General features: G+C 45.3%; 1 protein-coding gene across 1 annotated transcript; it reads right to left on the bottom strand.

Annotated features, from left to right (window-relative positions):
* Positions 1-4,068: 4,068 nt before the first annotated feature.
* Positions 4,069-18,042, bottom strand: HTR5A (5-hydroxytryptamine receptor 5A). The gene is made up of 4 exons (XM_014067449.2): positions 17,827-18,042; positions 16,878-16,941; positions 15,240-16,248; positions 4,069-6,256 (listed from the first exon to the last, which is right to left on the bottom strand). Exons 3-4 carry the CDS (start codon positions 15,981-15,983, stop codon positions 5,924-5,926), a joined length of 1,077 nt encoding a protein of 358 aa, XP_013922924.2. The 5' UTR covers positions 15,984-16,248; positions 16,878-16,941; positions 17,827-18,042; the 3' UTR covers positions 4,069-5,923.
* Positions 18,043-19,983: the final 1,941 nt, after the last annotated feature.

The following is a 19,983-nucleotide window of genomic DNA, read 5'->3' as shown; positions in this document are numbered from 1 at the left end:
GCAGAGAAGGGGAGGGGTGGGGAAGGCAGAGGAGGAGAATGGAAGGGGGGCAGAGGAGAGAAGGCAGAGAAAGCAGAGAAGGAGTGGGAAGGGGAGGGCAGAAGAGGAGAGGGCAGAAAAAGCAGAGAAGAAGAGCGGGTGGGGGGCAGAGGAGGAGAAAAGGGAAGGCAAAGGAGGGGGGAGTTTTCTTCAGAAGGTACAACGCGACAGCAATTCTAATTACGACACTGTTTGCCAAAATGCTGTGAAAGGTCACTTCCCTAGTTACAATTTCCTATGACAAAACTCTTCCTACTAGTAATCATCTGCATGCTTGAAAAATATAATGAGAGGAAACCAATAACGAGCGCTGTACCTTTTCATTATTCTAGCCTGCATCCTAATCAGACGAAGCCGTAGCTGAATCCCGGAGACCTGGAGTTTAGCACTCCTTGTCCCTCAGTGACGTCCAGTGTTCACTGCCATGTCAAGACCAGGGTCAGACAGGAGGAGGAACATGAAAGCAGCTGCCGTTGGAGCAATGATAAGTGTTTGGGTGGATCACGAATAGTGAGCTGATCATTGTACAAATGTGAATAAGGAAGCAACGAGGTTTATTATGGTTTGTGGCACAATCAGCCAGATGTTTAGAATGCATTTGGTATTTTTACCCCCCCCCCATCCTTCCCAAGGAAAGGCAGAGATTGGTGGTTTGTTTTGGGATTGCCCTCAAGACGCCTATAACTCTTGGTAGCATCTTTGCTTTCTTTTCCAATAGTTGTTCTATTTTTATTTGTAGGTCTTTGTATTTTGTTATCTTCTCCAGTTCTTTTTCTTCTATTCTACCGTATCAAGGTGCTGCCCCCCACGTCAATTATCCAGACTTTTTTTTTGTCTTCATTATCAACAGTTGTTAAGGCTGGCGTGTTATGTGGCAGGTGCCTGTGTGTTTGAATCCTAAAATCCCAGAGTGCTTTGGTTTCTTCGTTTTCTATTATTTTCTCTATTCTATGGTCTTACTAGTTCCTGCTTGCAGGAAAAATTGTATATCTATTGTGATTAGTCACACAGTCAGCCAGATGTTCAGACTGTCAGGTTTCCTAAAAATGCCCTAATTGATTCATGAGTATCGATCCAAGTTTCAATACAAAACTAGTCATTTATTAGGAGCACCATTAGGCAAGGCCTTTACGCAGTCAGATCTGAGCTTTGTTTGAAATATAGCTGAACTTTACCCCTGTTCCTTCCCTCCCCTCAGTCTGTGTCATAAATCACATTCCCCAATGAGGTGCACCCCTCCCAAGCCTGCTGTGGTTATCTGAGATCCGATTCTAGCCAAAAGTATGTGTGGAATGCGCTCCTACCCCCTTCCTTCACCATGACAACTTTAGGAGTTGACATAAGCTGGATATTTGCCCTCCTATCCAGTCCTTCCATGGACCTGGGATAGGTAGATGTTGATGTTTGACTGTGTTACAGATACTGTCACAGCATTTAAGCTGTTCCAAACAAAGCTGCCTTTTGCAATTGATTGATATGATGAATTTGTCAATTCCAATGGCGCTTAAGGGACGCTTATATTTGCTAACCGATAGGGAAGGTAAGTTGATTTCACCCCTGAATGAGACCTTCGACATAACCATCCACTCAATGTGGCTAAGTGAATGGTTGAAGGGCTGCTTACTTTTAGCGTTTAGATGCAAAGGAAATTGTGACATATCCATTGAAAAACTGACAAACATACAATATTGTATGGTCTATATCAGTGGTGAAATTCAAAATTTTTTACTGGTTCTGTGGGCATGGCTTGGTGGGCGTGGCAGAGGAAGGATATTGCAAAATCTCCATTCCCACCCATTCCTGGGGGAAGGATAATGCAAAATCTCCATTCTCACCCCACTCTGGGGCCAGCCAGGAGTAATATTTGCCGGTTCTCCGAACTACTCAAAATTTCCACTACCAGCTCTCCATAACCTGTCAGAACCAGCTGAATTTCACCCCAGTCTATATACTTTCCAGTGCTACATCTGATCAAAGCATGCAACCACCAAATTAGCAAAAGGTCTACATTTGTAAGTGATCTTCTCTTCTTCCAGAATAATAGAAATTGGAGTTGGTAATATTGGCTTGGGATCAACAGCAACATATCTTAACATCCTGCAGTATTAATTGGATATAGGACAGTTCATTTTTCAAGCAGCAGTCCAACTCTCTTTTGGCTGGTATTTCAGATTTCCAGGCATTTAAGCAAAGAAGAAACACATTGGCAGTTATATTCTTCTACTTCTGTAGATGAATTGCAACTATTGTTTAGTAAATTGCAAGCTATATTTTCAAAGACTGAGAGTTTCATATTATGTAAATTCCCTGGTGTTCCCAGACGGACAGTCACACAAGCATACAAATTCATTTGTTTCCTTCCACTTATTTGCTTCCTCTGTAACTTACCTTACAATTAAGTTTGAATTTCACTGGAGCTTAATGTCCATAGTCTTTGTAGAGTGGTTCTTAATTACTTGCTGTTTGCTTTTTATAATGCTGGCTCAAGAGATTACTCCATAGACAAGGCATGCCTAAACCCTCATTCTCCAAATTCTGGGATTCAACTATAATTCTAAATTTGGGAAGTGGAATGTTAATGTATCTGGAAGGGTGGGAAGAAATGTTATGGAAAAATTATTACAAACAACATCCTTCCCCAGTTCATTTTTGTTTAAAGTATCTGACCTGGGGAAAGCTGGCCGAATTCCCCATTTGGGGGTGGTGGTGGGTGGGAATGATGCAAATAGTGATCTACAGTTCCTGTCTAGTCACCTTGATATTACAATGGCACTGAAAAAAGTGACTTATGATGGTCCTTGCACTTGTGTCTCTCCTTGATTTGTTTCCATCCACTGTTTCTTGTCCTGCCCTTAGGTGCTTCAGAAAATAGGTTGACTCCCTCTTCTTTGGGGCAGTCCCTCAAATATTGGAATACTGCTATCATGTTACCCATTGTACTTCTTTTTTACTATCCCATGGGGTTATCGTTGTAGAACAAATAGGAAGAAAAAGTTGTATTGTATATATTCATAATCTTGAGTTATTTATAAAGTACTAAGGCAAGACAACCCAAATACTATGGTCATATGTTGTGGACTTACCCCTATTGCCAAAGCAGTTTCCTTTAGAACAGGGGTGTCAAATTCATGGCCCACGGGCCGGATGCGTCACGTGCTAGCCACACCCACCCCCGATTTAGCAAAGGGGGGGAGGGAAAGTCCCGATATATCACATGACAACAATCTAACGTGAGTTTGACATCCCTGCTTTAGAAGTTTAGATGCACTATAGAAGGTTTCCTTTCTAGGTCTTCAGGAAGCTGTCCATGGTCCTGATAGCCGAGCTTGTGCAGTATTTTGGTTGAAAGCCTCCATGAATGTCTTTTGCCTTGAACGGCATCTTCATTCTTTAAATCCAGTAAGACTGAAAAATGCTGCCTATGTATCATTCCTATTGTGTTTTCCTGAAAATAAGACAGGGTCTTATTTTCTTTTTACCCCCGAAATAAGCACCTGGCCTTATTTTCAGGGAGCTCTTATTATTTTTGAGGTGAAGGAGGCGGTGAGGGTGGACACCTCCGGGCTGCTGCTGTGTTGCAATATTTTCTGGGAGGACTTATTTTTGGGGATGGCTTATTTTTGGGGGAGGCTTGTTTTGGGGGGGAGGGATTATTTTAGCGCATGTGCTCAAAAGCCCGATTGGGCTTATTATCCAGGGAGGTCTTATTTCTGGGGAAACAGGGTAGTTCTATTTGCACAAACACTCCCCAGGGTTGCCTATGGGATATATGAAATATGTGGATATGCACAATGTTCACCCTTTGCTACCGAGATGTGTTGCCGGATTCCTGATACACGTTTTTTTTTAAATTTCACAGATATCTGTGTTACAAGCTTTCACACTTTATTCAATATTGCGGTGCTTTTTTTAGAAAACGAAAGACAAAAAGCAAGAAATAGAATCAGATTTTAGTGCCTATGAAGCATTCGATTTTCCACAAATGTTACAAAACAATGTAGCTGGAATTGATTGATATTTCCTATTGTTGCTCTGTTCCTGCAGACATTCAAACAGAAGTAATTATCTATCACTCTCCTCCGATTACTTCTTCTCACCTTAATTCATGTTACAAATCAAGGGGCCTTCGTGCATTACATGAAACAATTTCATCATAACTGCCCTCCCCCGCACCAAGATCTAGTGGTGCTATACTGAAAATTGTAATAATTGTCCCAATACAGCTGAAGGGCACTAGGTTGGGGAAGCTCTTTTGCTGAGAAAAAAAATAGAAATTGGAAAGTTTCATTAGCTGAAGAGATAATACTATAATGGAGAATCTGGGCTGATTTGGATCTCTGTTAGAATAACATTGCTCAAGTGTGCTATAACCTCTTGTTTCCAGCATCCAAGCCCATGTATTTTTCATATTAGACTTTTTCCAAACACAAAAATTATTTGATGCACTGTGCTTGTAAAAATTCCATACTGATGACACTTTTGATTAGATGTATCCAAACACCGAGTTTTAATTATTCTTCATGGGCCTTCCTTTTGAAGAGGATTTGGAAGAATGGTGTAGAGTGTGAGGGGGGCAGCAGTTTTTTTGGGGGGGCGCCCCTAGAGCTGTGTGCATGTAACACCTTTGCTATGTGAGCTGCATTGAGTGCCAGTTTGCTTCTGGGTCCAACTCAAGGTCTGTGTTATCACCTAGCTACACAGAACCAGATGCGTGGCTCTTGGTGTCTTGAGTGTATGAAACAATAATACAGGAATGGAGAATCCATGGCTTTTCAGATGTACCTGAACTATAACTTCCATTTTTCCCCCCAATATCTATCCTGCCCACGTCTGCCAGGAATTTTAGTTCAGCAGTTTCTGAAGGATTATATATTCCCTACTAACTAACGTCATGAAATGAAGTATTAAACTGACCCAAAAAACGTGTGCAAAGTGCCTCATTCTCTTTGTGAATGAACTATTTAAATATCCTACTTGCATATTGAGCAGTACATTTATGAGATATGAATTCTCCAAAGAGTTACGAAGAAAGATTTCTCTTACTGTGGAGCTGATGTCACATTATGGATGATCTCACGGATTTCATGATTCTCTTGGTGAAGAGAACATCCTAGAGTGACATCGATATGAACATCACAATGTCACATTAGCCAGTGCAACTGAGCCAAGAAGAAAAAATCAGATTGATTGAGATAACTCTATTATATGAGTGCCGGGAAAATACTGTATCCGAACAAGCAGCTATTGACTTCAATAATCTCCTACAGCAACGAAGAGCTAACAGAGATATTAAGAGCAACTGGAATAAATGGATCAATTGGAAAGGAACGATGTTTATTTCAAGAGATTTTCCTCCTCCTCCTCTGGAGGATGGATGGGAGCACGAAATCTTCATAGAGAGAATATCCTCTCCTGAGATGTAAACCTTCTCAATCATGGTTGTCCCAAAGTGCTTTTTTTTTCCAAAAGGCAACTGGACTTTCTTGGTTTTCGCTTGAAAACGTTTCGCTTCTCATCCAAGAAGCTTCTTCAGTTCTAACTGACGGTGGGGAACGGAAGGATTTATAATCTTTGAAGTCACTTGGTCATTAGCACTCTTTCTGAGGGTTGTTGGAAGCCACTTGGGGGTTTCATCTGTATTCCCAAAGTCAATGGATGTGGGACTTTCTTGGAACTGTTGAAATGTCCCCACTCATTAGCACTCCAATTCAGGTGACTCTGAGAATATAAATTCCTCTGTTCCCCACCAATCGGTTAGAAGTGAAGAAGCTTCTTGGATGAGAAGGGAAATGTTTTCAGAAGAGAAAACAACAAGAAACTCCAGTTGCTTTTTTTTGGGGGGGGGGGAAGAAACCACCGATGGGCCTCCTTCCCAGACAACGGTTTATTGTTGTCTGGAGAAGAGGTTCTTAAAGGCGTTGTTGTAGTTCTTGTTGAAGGAGGTATAGATCAAAGGGTTGAAAAACGAATTGGAATATCCGAGCCAAAGGAAAACACTTTTGCAGGCTGGAGGGATGTCGCAGGAGCAGAGGGAGCTGATGAGTTCGGTGATGAAGAAGGGGATCCAGCAGAGGACAAAGACGCCGATGAGGATCCCCACCATGAGGGCAGCTTTCCTCTCTTTCTGTTCCCGCCAGGTGTCTCCATCCGTTTGGAACGTCACCGTGGCATGGCGGGCAGTGAATATCATCTGTGGATGCTGGGAATCCTCCCCGATCTGCGAAATAGAAGTAGCATCTTTAGATTAATTGCTTTTCTGGCCAGGTGGTCCTGTTGCTGAGCATGAGAGCATCTCCTGAAAGGAGGATAAGGTCCTGTGGGACAGAGATTCATCCACAGCAGAGCAGTCAAACTCCTGGCCCGTGGGCCACGCCCACACCAGGTTTAGTGAAGGGAGGGAAAGGTCCCATGACACTGCCATGACCACCAGCAGAGGGATTCAAAAAATTTTGAATCAGTTCTGTGGGCGTGGCTTGGTGGGTGTGGCAGGGGAAGGATACTGTAAAATCCCCATTCCCTCCCCCACTTCAGGGGAAGGATACTGCAAAATCCCCATTCCCTCCCTACTCCAGGGTAAGGATACTGCAAAATCTCCATTCCCTCCCCACTCCAGGGGAAGGATACTGCAAAATCTCCATTCCCTCCCCACGTCAGGGGAAGGATACTGCAAAATCCCCATTCCCTCCCCACTTCAGGGGAAGGATACTGCAAAATCTCCATTCCTTCCAGATCAGCTGGGATTCAGGAGGCAGAGAATAGATGGGGGCATTGCCAGTCAGAGGTGGTATTTACCGGTTCTCCAAACCAGTATTTTGAATTTTTTTTAAAAAATCTCAAGGTTTTTTTACTACTGTTTCTGTGGCAGTGGCTTGTTTGGAGGATGTGGCTTGTTGGTCATGTGATGGTGGGCGTAGCTTGGTGGGTGTGGCAGCGGAAGAATACTGTAAAATTCCCATTCCCTCCCACTCTAGGGAAAGGTTACTGCAAAATCCCCATTCCCCCCCCCCCGATCAGCTGGGACTCAGGAGGCAGAGAAAATAGATGGGGGAGGGGGAGCAGTCAGAGGTGGTATTTACAGTTTCTCCGAACTACTCAAAATTTATGCTACCGGTTCTCCAGAACTGATCAGAACCTGCTGAATGCCACCTCTGGTGGCCATGTGAGTTTGACACCCCTGATCTATAGCAAGACCTACCAGCCACTGTTGAATATTTACTGTCAGCTGGCTACCAAAAAGCGAAGGGGAAAAGCTGGGCTCACTTAATGATGGTGTGATTCACTTAACAACTGCAGTGATTTGCTTAACAATCATGGCAAAAAAAAAGTGGTAAAATCGGGTATGACTTACTTAACAATTGCCTTGCTTAACCATGAAAATTCTGGTTCCGGGTATGGTCATAAGACAAGCACTATCCATATATGATGCTCCAACTACTACTAGGTGCCAGAAGTATGACAAACTCATTTTTATTTCTAAATAGAAGATCGTAAAATGGAACAAAGTTCACTTAACTGTCTCATTTAGTAACAGAGATTTTGGGCTCAATTGTGGCTGTAAATCAAGAACTACCTGTACAGTACTGGAAGTTCATAGTGGCTCACTGTCTTCAAATTTACATGTATGATGGCAGATTATATCTTTATTCCTTAAGACACGTTCTTAAGACAATGAAGCTGGCTGAATGAATTTGAGCCAATCATTCTCTCTCAGCTCAACCAACCTCACAGAATTGTTGTTACAGGGAAAATAGGAGCAGGAAGGAGCATTCATTATGTGTCTTATTTATAATAATATCAAAGGTGGAATAAAAATTGACTAATTAAACAAATAAAATAATGCCCATATGATATTTATTATGCTATTTATTGGCTTAAACCCAGAATCATTGCAAGGAACCAGTAAAATAAAGTATTGGAGTATTCAAGCAAAAATTGTTTTGCGCCTGATTCTCTGGTCCAGCATACTTCCTAATTACGTATATGCCAATCAGTCAGTTCTGATAATGCTTTAAGATTGATTTAAAAATACACGAAAGCAAGCTGTCTTGCAAAGTTTGCAAAATATATCTTGCAAATACATCAGAACTGCCTATTGCGTTTGCCTCTGAATTTTCCCAATTGATCTCTTCGTTTGTAAAAAAAAAAAGAAAAGAAAGAAATCTCTGGAAGAAGACTGGAATTGCCTAAAGGCTGTGTTGACTCACTCACAAGGGACTTCTGGCATCTCTTTCCTTCCGCGGCAAGATTACCCCTCCAGAACTAAAGACGTATTCTCCCTCCCTCCCCCGCCCCTCCCTCCCTCCCTTCCCCCCCCCTCTCTCTCTCTCACACACACACACACGAAATGGTGGCAACTTCCTATAGAAAACAAAACTGAGTTGCTGTGGGAAAGCAACGGTGTGTTTTCCTTGGATCAAATGAACTGCAAAATCAAGCAACAGAAAGCTGCAGCATGAGTGACATCACCACAATTCCTCTGATCTGCTGGAAAAAATCCTGATCATGTATACCTGCTTTCTTTTTCACTACCTGAAGGAACTTTCTATTCCAGTGTTTCTTAACTTTGGCAACTTGGAGAGAGGTGGACTTTAACTCCCGGAATTCCCTAGCTGGCAAGTCACTTGAAGTCCATTCCTCTTCCAAGTTGCAAAGGTTCAGAAACACCAGGGGATTCCCATAAAATCTCAATCGCTCCCCCCCCCCCATTTTTTTAACTGCTCCAAGTCTTTTGGCCAGAAAGGGCCATGTGGCACAATGTGTCTTCTTCCTGGCCGCCTTATTTAGCTCATAAGACAAGGTGGGACTTCAGTTATTGCAGCAATGCAGTGGTGGGTTGCAGACGGTACGCCCCAGTACAGGTGTACCAGAGTCTGCCCGGAGCACTGGATACCGGTACGGTACGGTGCTCCGGAGGGCCCACCGGCCCACCTGAGCTCCTTAACTGTCTTTTAAGGCTTCCGTGTTTCCGCGCATACAGCATCTATGCAATGCTCTGATGAGCAGCTGGAGTGTCACAGAGGCTTATGGAGGCGGTAAGACACATGTGCATGCTGTGCACGTCCATGTGGACGCCACCAGTCCCGTTCCAACCATATTGGTTGGAACAGGATCTGGAACCCACCATTGCTGCAATGGGGTATCCAGGAATGGCAGCTGTGGAGTTGGTTGGTGGTTAAGCATGCCAGCTGAGGAATTCTGGGAGTTGAAGTCTACATCTCGTTAAACTGCCAAGGTTGAGAAACACTGCTCTATTCCTTAGAATGTAAACACAAGATTTTTCATGATTGTGCATTTTATTCTTGGCCTCCAGCAGTTCAAGGCAGCCTATAGAGCCGGGATGGCGAACCTATGGCACGTGTCCCCAAAGCGCCACATGAAGCCATGTCGCCCAGCACGCATGGCCTTGTCTGTTTGTCTTCTGGGTTTCTGGCACCCATGCGTGCGTGAAGATCAGCTGTCATTTGCATGCGGGGCAGTGCCAAAAACTTGTCTGTGCAGTCTAGCTGATTGTTGGGCGTGCATGTGCGCCAGATCCTGGAAGTTCAGCTTTTCTGAAGGGCGATCCATTCGGGTGCGCATGCACGCCAGCCAGCTGACTGTTGGGCGCGAATGCACGCTAGAACTTAGAAGTTCAGCTTTTCCGGAGTGCATGCGGGTGCAATGTTTCCATGCAACCTTTTTGGCACTCAGTGCCAAAAAGATTCATCATCATTGCTATAGAACAATCCTACCTCTAATTTTCCCTGCAATATTTTGGGTTATTGTTGCAGCCCACCAGTGGCCAGCAGAGCTGGCAGCAGATTCGGACAATGAGGAGATTGGGGAGGAACATGGGCCAGGCCTGGAATCTGGGGAAGGCTCGGATGAGGGCTCTGTGTCCGAGGCAGAGAGGGGGCCAGAGCTGTCTGGCAGTTATCAGTTCTCAGCTGCCTTCAGAGTCAGATGTTAGTGAGGCAGATGAAAGCTGGAGCCTGTCCCAGTGTGCACATGCACAGAGTTGCCAGACGAAGGGAACAGCTAAAGAACAGGGGTCGACTTGGGAATAAGGCCACAGGTGGACAATGAATGGCCCCTCCCAGAGGAAACAAAAGAGGAGCGAAAGGGGAGGGGAGTTTGTAGGAGACAATTAGTTCACTTAATTGGTTCATGACTCTCTGAGACTCCTTGCAAAGTTTTGCAGATATCGGTCTGTCAGCTCTCCAAGCCAGATAAGGTCTGTGACTGTAAATCTTCCCTCAAAAGACTTTGCTGGATGTGAATGAACAGAATTCACTGTAAATTAATAAAAGGGTTTTTTGTTGGTACAAGGAATTTGCTTCATGCTCTTGGGAAGCCTTGGTCTGAACAGCTATGAGTGACTGGCTGAGAGTCATCCAGGGAAGATGAGCTTGAGTTTCCCAGCCCTTGGCACAGATCACAATTTAATACCTGTGCTGCCCTTTCCCATTCCAGACCCCCCCAAATTTACACAAGGAGAGCAGCTCCTACCTCTCATATTTGCAAAGCTTTCTCTAAGCCTCCCCCAACCTCTGTCAAGCCTTTCCCAGAGCACCAGGCACCATACCCAAAATTTTGTCCTACCAATAGTAGTCTCCATCAATTAGCCCCCTTGGTGGGTTTGGGTTACTCTTTGTTCTGCTGCCCAGAGGTGTAATATGTCAAGGCTTTTTGGTACAAAACCTGTCAGAGAATAGATTAACAGAGTTGAAAGGGAGCTTGGAGGTCTTCACATCTAACCCCCTGCTCAGGCAGGAAACCCTATACCGTTCCAGACAAGTGGTTATCCAACATCTTCTTAAAGACTTCCAGTGTTAGGGCATTCACAACTTCTGGAGGCAATTCTGTTCCACTGATTAATTGTTCTAACTGTCAGAAAACTTCTCAGTTCTAAGTTGCTTCTCTCCTTGATTAGTTTCCACCCATGGCTTCCTGTTCTATCCTCAGGTGCCTTGGACAATAGTTTGACTCCCTCTTCTTTGGGGCAACCCCTGAGATATTGGGACACTGCTATCATGTCTCCCCTAGTCCTTTTTTTCATTTAACCTGAAATACCCAGTTCCTGCAACCGTTCTACATATGTTTTAGTCTCCAGTCCCCTAATCATCTTTGTTGCTCTTCTCTGCACTCTTTCTAGAGTCTCCACATCTTTTTTTACATCGTGGCAACCAAAACTGGACGCAGCATTCCAAGTGTGGCCTCACCAAGGCATTATAAAGTGGTATTAACACTTCAGGTGATTTTGATTCGATCCCTCTGTTGATGCATCCTAGAACTGTGTTGGCTTTTTTGACAGAGATGCTAATTCAACATTCAATCCCAGCCGCAGGACTTTTAGTTCATGATCTGATGATGTGGGATTAAAGTCAAAGACTCTTGAACTTCAGTGGTTGGTTCACAGTTGCTGTGGTGAGGATCAGGACTGAATTTTGCCAATAGCGGAGAGGCTTTTTGGCAGCCACCTGGTATATCGATGAGGATATCAGGAACAACAAATAAATTTCAAGAGAAAAGATATTTACACTGGGATTTCTGTGTGCAAACACAGCGCTGACCACAGATTTATGAGTTCATACACAGAGACTCTGAAAAGAGTTAGCTTATAAAATGCCCTAGCTGCTAATTAGGTACCAAAACAAAGGGCATTTTTCACAATAGAGGTAGTCCAATTGTTTAGTGGGGACGCAGTGGCTCAGTGGCTAAGATGCTGAGTTTGTCGATCAGAAGGTTTGCAGTTCGGCAGTTAGAATACCCAGTGCCATGTAACGGAGTGAGCTCCCGTTACTTGTCCCAGCTTCTGCCAACCTAGCAGTTCAAAAGCATGTAAAAATGCAAGTAGAAAAACAGGGACCATCTTTGGTGGGAAGGTAACAGCATTCCGTGTGCCTTCAGCATTGAGTCATGCCAGCCACATGACCACGGAGACATCTTCGGATAGCACTGGCTCTTCGGCTTTGAAATGGAGATGAGCACTGCCCCCTAGAGTTGTGAATAACTACCACATATGTGTGAGGGGATCCTTTACCTTAATTGTTTAGTGACCATTAAAAAGACACTGAAAAAACTGACTTATGAACCATCCTCACACTGCAGCGTCTCCATGGTCATATAGTCAAACTCCAGATGTTTGGCAACTGGCATGTACTTATGACAGTTGCAGCATCCTGGGGTCATGTGGTCGTTTTTTGTGACCTTCTGACAAGCGAATTCAATGGGGAAGCCAGATTCACTTAACAACCGTGTCACTAACTTAACTGCTGTGATTCACTTAACTGTGGCAAGAAAAGTTGTAAAATGACTGCAGTGATTCACTTAACAACTGTGGCAAGAAAGGTTGTAAAATGTGACAAAAACTCATTTAAGAAGTGCCTTGTTAAGAAATAGAAAGTCGTAAGTCATTATAGTCGCAAGTTCAAGGACTTGTTGTAAATCAAGACCTGGACAAACACCAAGAGGCTCAACTTGGCCGAAATGAAACAAAACGGTGTGGTTGAAGTCAAATAAGGCCAAAATAAGATACGGGAGGATATCTTTTTTTTTTTTCTTTTTTTTTACTACATTGAAAAATGTTATCAATCCCTGCTCTCTCTCCTCCTGCAAGTGAATGAAAGGGTGATCTGAAATGGATAAACTAAAAGATTAGTCAGTCCCCGTCCTGTCAATCCTCAGCAACCGTCTCCAAAGTAGCTTTTCAATTACGGAAAAGTAATGAAGAGAAACGGATTAGTTCTCAGTGCTTGAGTTGGTTCCAGGAAGCTTATGTTATCCTCGCCACGCTGAGCATGAATACGAAAGCCAGAAACCTCAACCTAATCACACCCGCAGCCACAAATGATAGAAAACAGTTCTGGGGATAAATCATTTTATGGGTTTACGACACAGGATCTGTTTCCAGGCACTAAAACAGAATTTCCCGGCCTCTTTTAAGAAGTGGGGACGTCAACTCCCAGAATCCCCCCAGCCGGACATGGGACGTACACTCACCCTGCCACAGGGTGTAAACAGTGAGCACGTGCTTTTCACAACTCCACGCAGCTTGGTAGGCAGTGCAGCTGTTTACACATCCACACCAAAGAAAGAGAATCTATTGAAAGGGCCAACACAAACAAAACGAATGGGTGAAAGGGAGAAAGAAAAAGGCAATGTGGAGTCCTTGCCATGCCCGGAACTTTGCTGGTTGTCAGATAGTATGTAGGAAATATATGGCAGGAAAGGTCTCGTGAATAAAATGCCAGCTCCTTGGGTTGATAATGTCCTTCTTTAGAGGGCGAAACCTCTAAACTTGGATTTCAATTAAGAAGCACGAGAAAGTTGAAGTCCAGAGGCATCACAAACAGGTTGTCCTCAGGTTACAACAGCCATCTAGTGACCATATGAAATTGGGATGGACCTCCTTGTTGAACCCTTCTGACCAGGATTTGAGGTCCAAACAGTGCTACCCCTTCCCCCACTCCCCCCAGTCAAATGACTACACTTTGGGTGCTCAGCAACCAGTTTGGTTGCCACAAAGAAGAGGGGGGGGTTTCAACTTATTTGCCAAAGCGCCAGAAGGAAAGACAAGGAACAATGGATGGAAACTAATCAAGGAGAGAAGCAACCTGGAATTAAAGAGAAACTTCCTTACAGCGAGGACAATTAACCAGTAGAACAGCTTGCCTTCAGAAGTTGTAGGTGCTTCATCGCTGGAGGTTTTTGAAGAAGAGACTGGACTGAATAATTTGTTTCAAAGGATATAGGATCTCCTGCTTGAGCAGGGGGTTGGACTAGAAAACCCCCAAGGTTCCCTCCAGCTCTATTCTCTGAATAAGCATTGATGGATGTTTGCAGCATCCCACAGTCATGTGACCACATTATTTTGATTCCCGGTTTTGCAATGCTTTTGCAAAAAAAAAAGGGGGAGGCATTTACTTCCACCCATAACAAACCATTGATTTTCTTAATGACCCGTGGAATTTGCTTCCAAAAATGGCTGTAAAATCACGTTCATCAGTTGAGTGATCCAATTTATGCAAGCAGAATCCATTATGGTCATAACTCAAGGACTCCCTGTATATGGTGTGCATAAGTCCCTCGGAAAGATCCCCAAATATCCACAAAGAGCAGAAAAACAGGGAAGTAACTAATAGGCTGACAATATTGCTTTTCCTGGCTTCCTGAGTGTTCGGGGAAAAATTTATAATCTGTTAGTTCCTGCCTGCTACTCTGTCTTTCTCTTAAAAAGCTGGCACAGGAATGAGATAAATCTGGGGAAATTCTCTTTTAATGGAAACTGTTTCCTTTTTTCCTCCAAATTGGTAATTAAGATGAACTTCAGCTGAAGAGCAAACACCAACCAACAAATTATAGTTGACCCCCAAAATTCAGGAAATGGGATGAAAGACCATGCTTGTCCAAAGCCTACAAAATACACATTATTTTGCAGTTTTTGATCTAAATCTTCAAATAAAGAGAGAACTGAGAGAACATTAGGTATTAAGGGGATCATCCCTTTGAGTTATATAACCTACGTGAAAAGTGCAATAAGAAAAAAATCTAGCAAACATTGATAATAAGTTGCTTGTGTAGTGGTGAGGCATCAGAAACTGGGAGAGCCTGAGTTTTAGTCCCATTTTAGGCATGAAAACCGGCTGGATAATTTTGGGCCAATCATGAATCATTGTTTGAGCTCTGGTCCTACCTTAGGCACAAACCCAACTGGGTGATGTTGGGCCAGTTACTCTCTCTCAGCCCTAGGAAGGAGGCAAGGGGAAATCACTTCTGGAAAACACTGCCAAGAAAACTGACAGATCCGTTCAAGAGGAAGCCAAAAGTCAACACTGATTCTAGGCAGGGGTGGGATTCAGCCAGTTTGCACCCCTTCGGGAGAACCGGTTGTTAACTTTCTGAGCAGTTTGGTGAACTGGTTGTTGGAAGAAATCATTAGGGCAGAGAACCGGTTGTTTAATTATTTGAATCCCAACACTGATTCTAGGTGGTTGTGCGACTAACCACTAATAACAATAATGAATCATGGTTCATAAGTGAGAACACTGCTGAGCTGAGATCTGAACCATGGGGCACAAGTTCACCATCACCATCAATAACCTGGTAAGCCTTAAACAAGGTAAGGGTCAAGCAAAGACTGAAAGAATGCTGCATCCTAACTCAATCCTTGTGCTAAACTTACACCTTGGGTGTAAAAAGGGTGGGCAAAAAGCACTAACCTCTAGAACTCCGGGTGTAATTGGACTGATGGAATTGATCTTACGGGACCCAATACGAAACCTGGCAGCTTTGTAGATCTTCCAGTAGACAAACAGCACGACGCAGAGAGGCACGTAAAAAGCTCCGCAGGTTGAAAAGATAGTGTAAGAAGGCTCCCGGCTGACTTGGCATTCAGCATTGCCCTCGGAATAAGTCTCTCCCCAGCCAAAGAGCAGCGGAGCCAAAGAGATGATGGCAGAGAGCAGCCAAGTCACAACAATCATGAGATTGGAAATACGCCGGCGGGTCTTCAGCGTGTACTCCAGGTGCCGCGTTATGGACCAGTAGCGATCCAGTGCAATGGCCGTCACGTTCCAGATGCTGGCCGTGCAGCACAGCACATCACAGGAGACCCAGATCTCGCACAGCAGCCTTCCCAGCCGCCAGCGACGGCCGGACAGCTCGTACACCAGGCTGAGGGGCATCACCAAGGCAGCCACCATCACGTCGGAAATGGCCATGGAGGCGACCAGGTTATGGGGCACCCTGTGAAAAGTACGCACCCGCAAGATGGTGGCCAGCACCAGCAGGTTCCAAAGGAACGTGGCAACCCCCAGCATTGCCAGCAGAGTCAAGATGAGGACTTTGAAGATTGACAAGGGTTTACCCATGCCGGAAGGGCTGGGCAAGAGACCAGGGTCAGTCCAGTTGGGCTCTGCCAAAGTGGTGGCGGAGAAACAGGTGAAGTTGGCAGGTCGGTCCATCCTGCGGAGGTGAATGGAGAAGATTCTGCAGAGGACAAGGGGCAGACTGAGATGCTTCTTCTGATTTTAACCTCCCACAAATAATATCTCCAATAGCTTCCTTAAGAAGGAAGTTGTTGTGGGAGGTGCCTCTTATTTTAGAAGCCGATGCTCTGCCACGTGGCTGGCTCCAGCAGCATCAACCTATCGGTGGTAACCACAAATTGCCTCCAGGATGTGGCCACATGTAATCTTAAAGCCATGTTAGGATTTCTGCCCCTGTAAACTGCAGAAAGAAAGAAAGAAAGAAAGAAAGAAAGAAAGAAAGAAAGAAAGAAAGAAAGAAAGAAAGAGCAGCAGCCAGATTAATAAAGAGAGACCCTCTGTTTATCTACAGCATTCTTGCAACAACAGACAAATCAAGATTAAACACAGGTTGATGTTATCATATGCAAAGCAGAAAAGAGGAACTAAGATATTCCCAGTTGTATTGCTAGGTAGAACAACGTCTATCCCTCTCCCCACAAACAGGAATCCTGGTTCTGTAGCTCCCAAACCACCTTGTCCTGCTGGGATCACCCCTATTTAACTTGATTTATCACTGGCAGCTATGTGGCAATCTTGGCTGATCCTCAAGGATCTGGTTAGTATCCGGGTGATACTAACCAGGATCTGGTTAGGGACGGGTGAGCACTAGGAAGCCCAGAAGTATAAGCAAGATTAGGAAGTTTAAAAAATAGGTCTCAGAATGATACAGTAATAAGTCACTTCTGTAACTGTTGCCCCAAAAAGATGAATAAGAAGAAAAACACAATGTCACCAGTAATCAATCTAAATACAAGGAAGAATTAAGCCACAGCAAGTAGAGGCATCTAGCTGACTCCTGTTGATCTCCATAACCTGGGAGAGCCTCACCTGGATATACTGGGACGAGTAGGACACCCTGAGGTATATGTTCGTTCTTCACCTGTAATGACAGCTGAAAGAGAAAAAGTTCCAACAAAATAACAGAACTCTTTGAATAAAACTAATCCGGAGAAGTCGCCATTAAAACATAGATGCTTCCCCCCTGTACTTTTTCCAGATTGCATTTCAAGAATGCATTTAAAACAAAACCTTTCAGATTTATAAAAATCAATCTGCAGCCTCAGAGGAAACGAGGCTTTTAATATCCTTATGCTAAATCAACACAATTAACTAAATATGCACCATAGTAGCAATTTAGCACCAGTCCTTTCAATCTTATGATAAAAGAGGGAAGGGAAAAAGGCAGCAGCAGTTTAAGGGCAACCTGGACTGTAGTGGGATGGATTGGGGGGGGGAGGCAGGATCATTCCAAGGGAAAACTGTCCCTGAAAATCACAATCAATCAAACCCAGCTTCCATTCTGGGATATAGTGGATTTCCTGGAAAGCAGTCAATGGAAGAGGCGATAAATGGAAGAGTCTTGCATAGGCTGTCCTCTTCGGACATCCTATGTACATACCGATCAGGGATTTCTACGTGGTCCCCCATCCAGCTCAGCTTCAGGTGTCGTAGGCTACCTCCTGGAGTCAGCTGGGTCTCCAGCCCTTCAAAGGGGTGAAAACCGCTAAGCAAAAGAGTGGGGTTGACCTCCGCAACACCTCTAGCGACGCTTTCCCCCACAGCGACGCAACGAAGGCTGGATGAGCCTCAAGCGCAACCCACGCGCCCGTGGAACCACTTCGGGTACTTTGAAGACTCGGGAGTGGCCGGGCCTTTCCGATTTTCGGAATCCGCGGAGGAAGTGGAGTCCGGACAAGATCTAGAAATGGACCTTCTGGGAGGGCAGATCAGATGGAGCGGGTTGTCTGTGACCCGTCGACAAAGCGGAGCTACCAACCTCAGCTCGGCGTCTAGCAATAAAACCCCGGGGGCTTAAACCGAAGCGCCAGGCTTCGGCTGGTGGTCTCGGGCGCGGCTTCGGCTAAAAACACGTCCGGGGCGTCCAGAGAGTCTACCGGCCCGTTTCGTCCAACGCGGACGCCGAAGGTTCAGCGCTTTGAGCCCAGCTGGCCAAGCAGGGAAGGCGAATTGTTCCAAGCGATCCCTGGTAGGTCTCAGCGCCATCCTATATACTACTTCATCTGACGCGATCGTGAAAGTCGGCGCAATCCGGGGCGCGCCGCGCCGGGACCTGGAGCCCAGGCGGGGAGGGAGGAGGGGGGTCGTGCGGTGGCTCCGCCTCTGCTACCAGAGCCCCGCCCCCACCTGGCACCCCTCCTTAGGCGCGGGAACGAAATACCTGAGCGGTCTCTTCCAGATCTTCTCCTCTCCGGCTGCTTTCCAGACGCTAAGCCGAGGTCGCCTTCTCCAACACCGAGACGCGCCCGTCAAGTGACGGTCGGCGCCTGATCCTGGTACAGGCCAGTCAGCTAGGGGAGCCCATCGCATTGCGCCCCACACCCGGATTGTACCGTCTCCCTCCAGAGAGCGGTAGCAGCTCTGGAGTCTGCCAGCCTCCCTCGGGGGGAAGGGGGGCGCTTGTGCTCGAGGTGATCCCCGCCGCTCCTTTTCCTCCTTCGCCTTTGATGGAGGAGGGGGAGGGAAGAGAAGTTTACACGTTTCCCCCCTCCCCATAGGCTTCCCCTCCGTCGCCCACACGCCGCGAGGAGACACGCAGCACTCATCACATGGGAATGCGTACACACGTATGTAGACACACGCACAGACTCGCGCGAGCACACGAAGAAAGAGTTTTCCGACCCTTTTCACGGAGAAAGGCGCCACGGAGAGAAATCTTGAATTCGGCGGCAAAGTCAGTCAACACTGAAGAATGTCCTTCTTTTGGAATGTTAACCGCAAGCGTGAAAAGACCTTAGTTTGCGATACTTTTGGGGGGGGGGTGCATTGCAATACAGGAAAAAGAAAAGAAAATGTTCAAGGCAAGGGAAACAAAAGGAAGTGCGATTTCAGAGGATGAATTCCCATCATTCGAACCTGATTTAACGAAAGAAACAAACGACAAATGTTTTGGCCAAATCAATCCATCAAAGGATGACAGATTGGGCAGTGCCGGCTGAGAAAAAAATGGTTGCTAACTAAACCACCCCCCCAATCATCGGATTCCCATTTAAGTTTTGGGTTGTATGAATTCAGCCACCGAATATCAGGATTGAGTTATCTTTTAGATGGGCCTCCTCACTCCTCTAATTCTCTACCACAATTTTCTGGATACATTTAATTTTCCTGGCTTCCAGCTACAACTGATGACCAGGTTAGTACTGATGAAATAAATTGAGGGTCTCCAGGTGGGGAAAAGTCCTCTAACCATGATTACATTCCGACCTGTGCAGTGCACTTTAATGTCTCTCCAACTGTTCCATATGCCAAATGAGCCGCCTACTTTTTCATTCTTTTAAAAAAAAGAAGCAATTCAGTCATAGTGCAGTAAACAATTTGAACAATAGAGTAAGGAGGGCAATAAAAGATTCGGATAATAAATATCCCTGGAAGATTAAATCTCTGGAAAATAAAGGTATTCACTTGAGAGCAGAAGGAGCATTGGCACTAAACAAGTCTAAGAGAGAAAAATTCCACAAAAGGGTATCCAAGTGCCTCCCCCCACCCATCATTAAAACCCCTGTCACATATCCTTGAAGCTGACTGGCAAGTGGTTGAGAAAACTGGTGGTTCTTCGGATGCTTAAGTGCCATCTCAGGGTTCAACCCAGTGGCGGGTTGCAAATCCCATTCTAACCAGTACGGTTGGAACGGGGCCGACAGCATCCTCATGGATATGCGCAGTGTGTGCGCACACACACATAGCATGCGCATGCATTCAAGCATCTCCATAATGCTATACAACACTCCAGTTGCTCTGCAGGGCGTTGTGCAGGTGCTGCATGCGCCATGCACCTGCGCGGAAGTACAGAAGCCTTTAAACTCCGGTAATGAACTCGGGCAGGCAGGTGAGCCCTCCGGAGAAGCATACCAGAACGGTATCCGGTGCTCTGGGCTGGCTCCAGTAAGCCCGTACTGGAGCGTACCGCCTGCAACCC

This window comes from Thamnophis sirtalis, unplaced genomic scaffold (genome assembly GCF_051295495.1).
Source record: "Thamnophis sirtalis isolate CommonGarterSnake01/CBP01778 unplaced genomic scaffold, rThaSir2_p1.2 scaffold_4, whole genome shotgun sequence".
NCBI lineage: Eukaryota > Metazoa > Chordata > Lepidosauria > Squamata > Natricidae > Thamnophis > Thamnophis sirtalis.
This window is presented reverse-complemented; position numbering and strand designations above follow the sequence as displayed.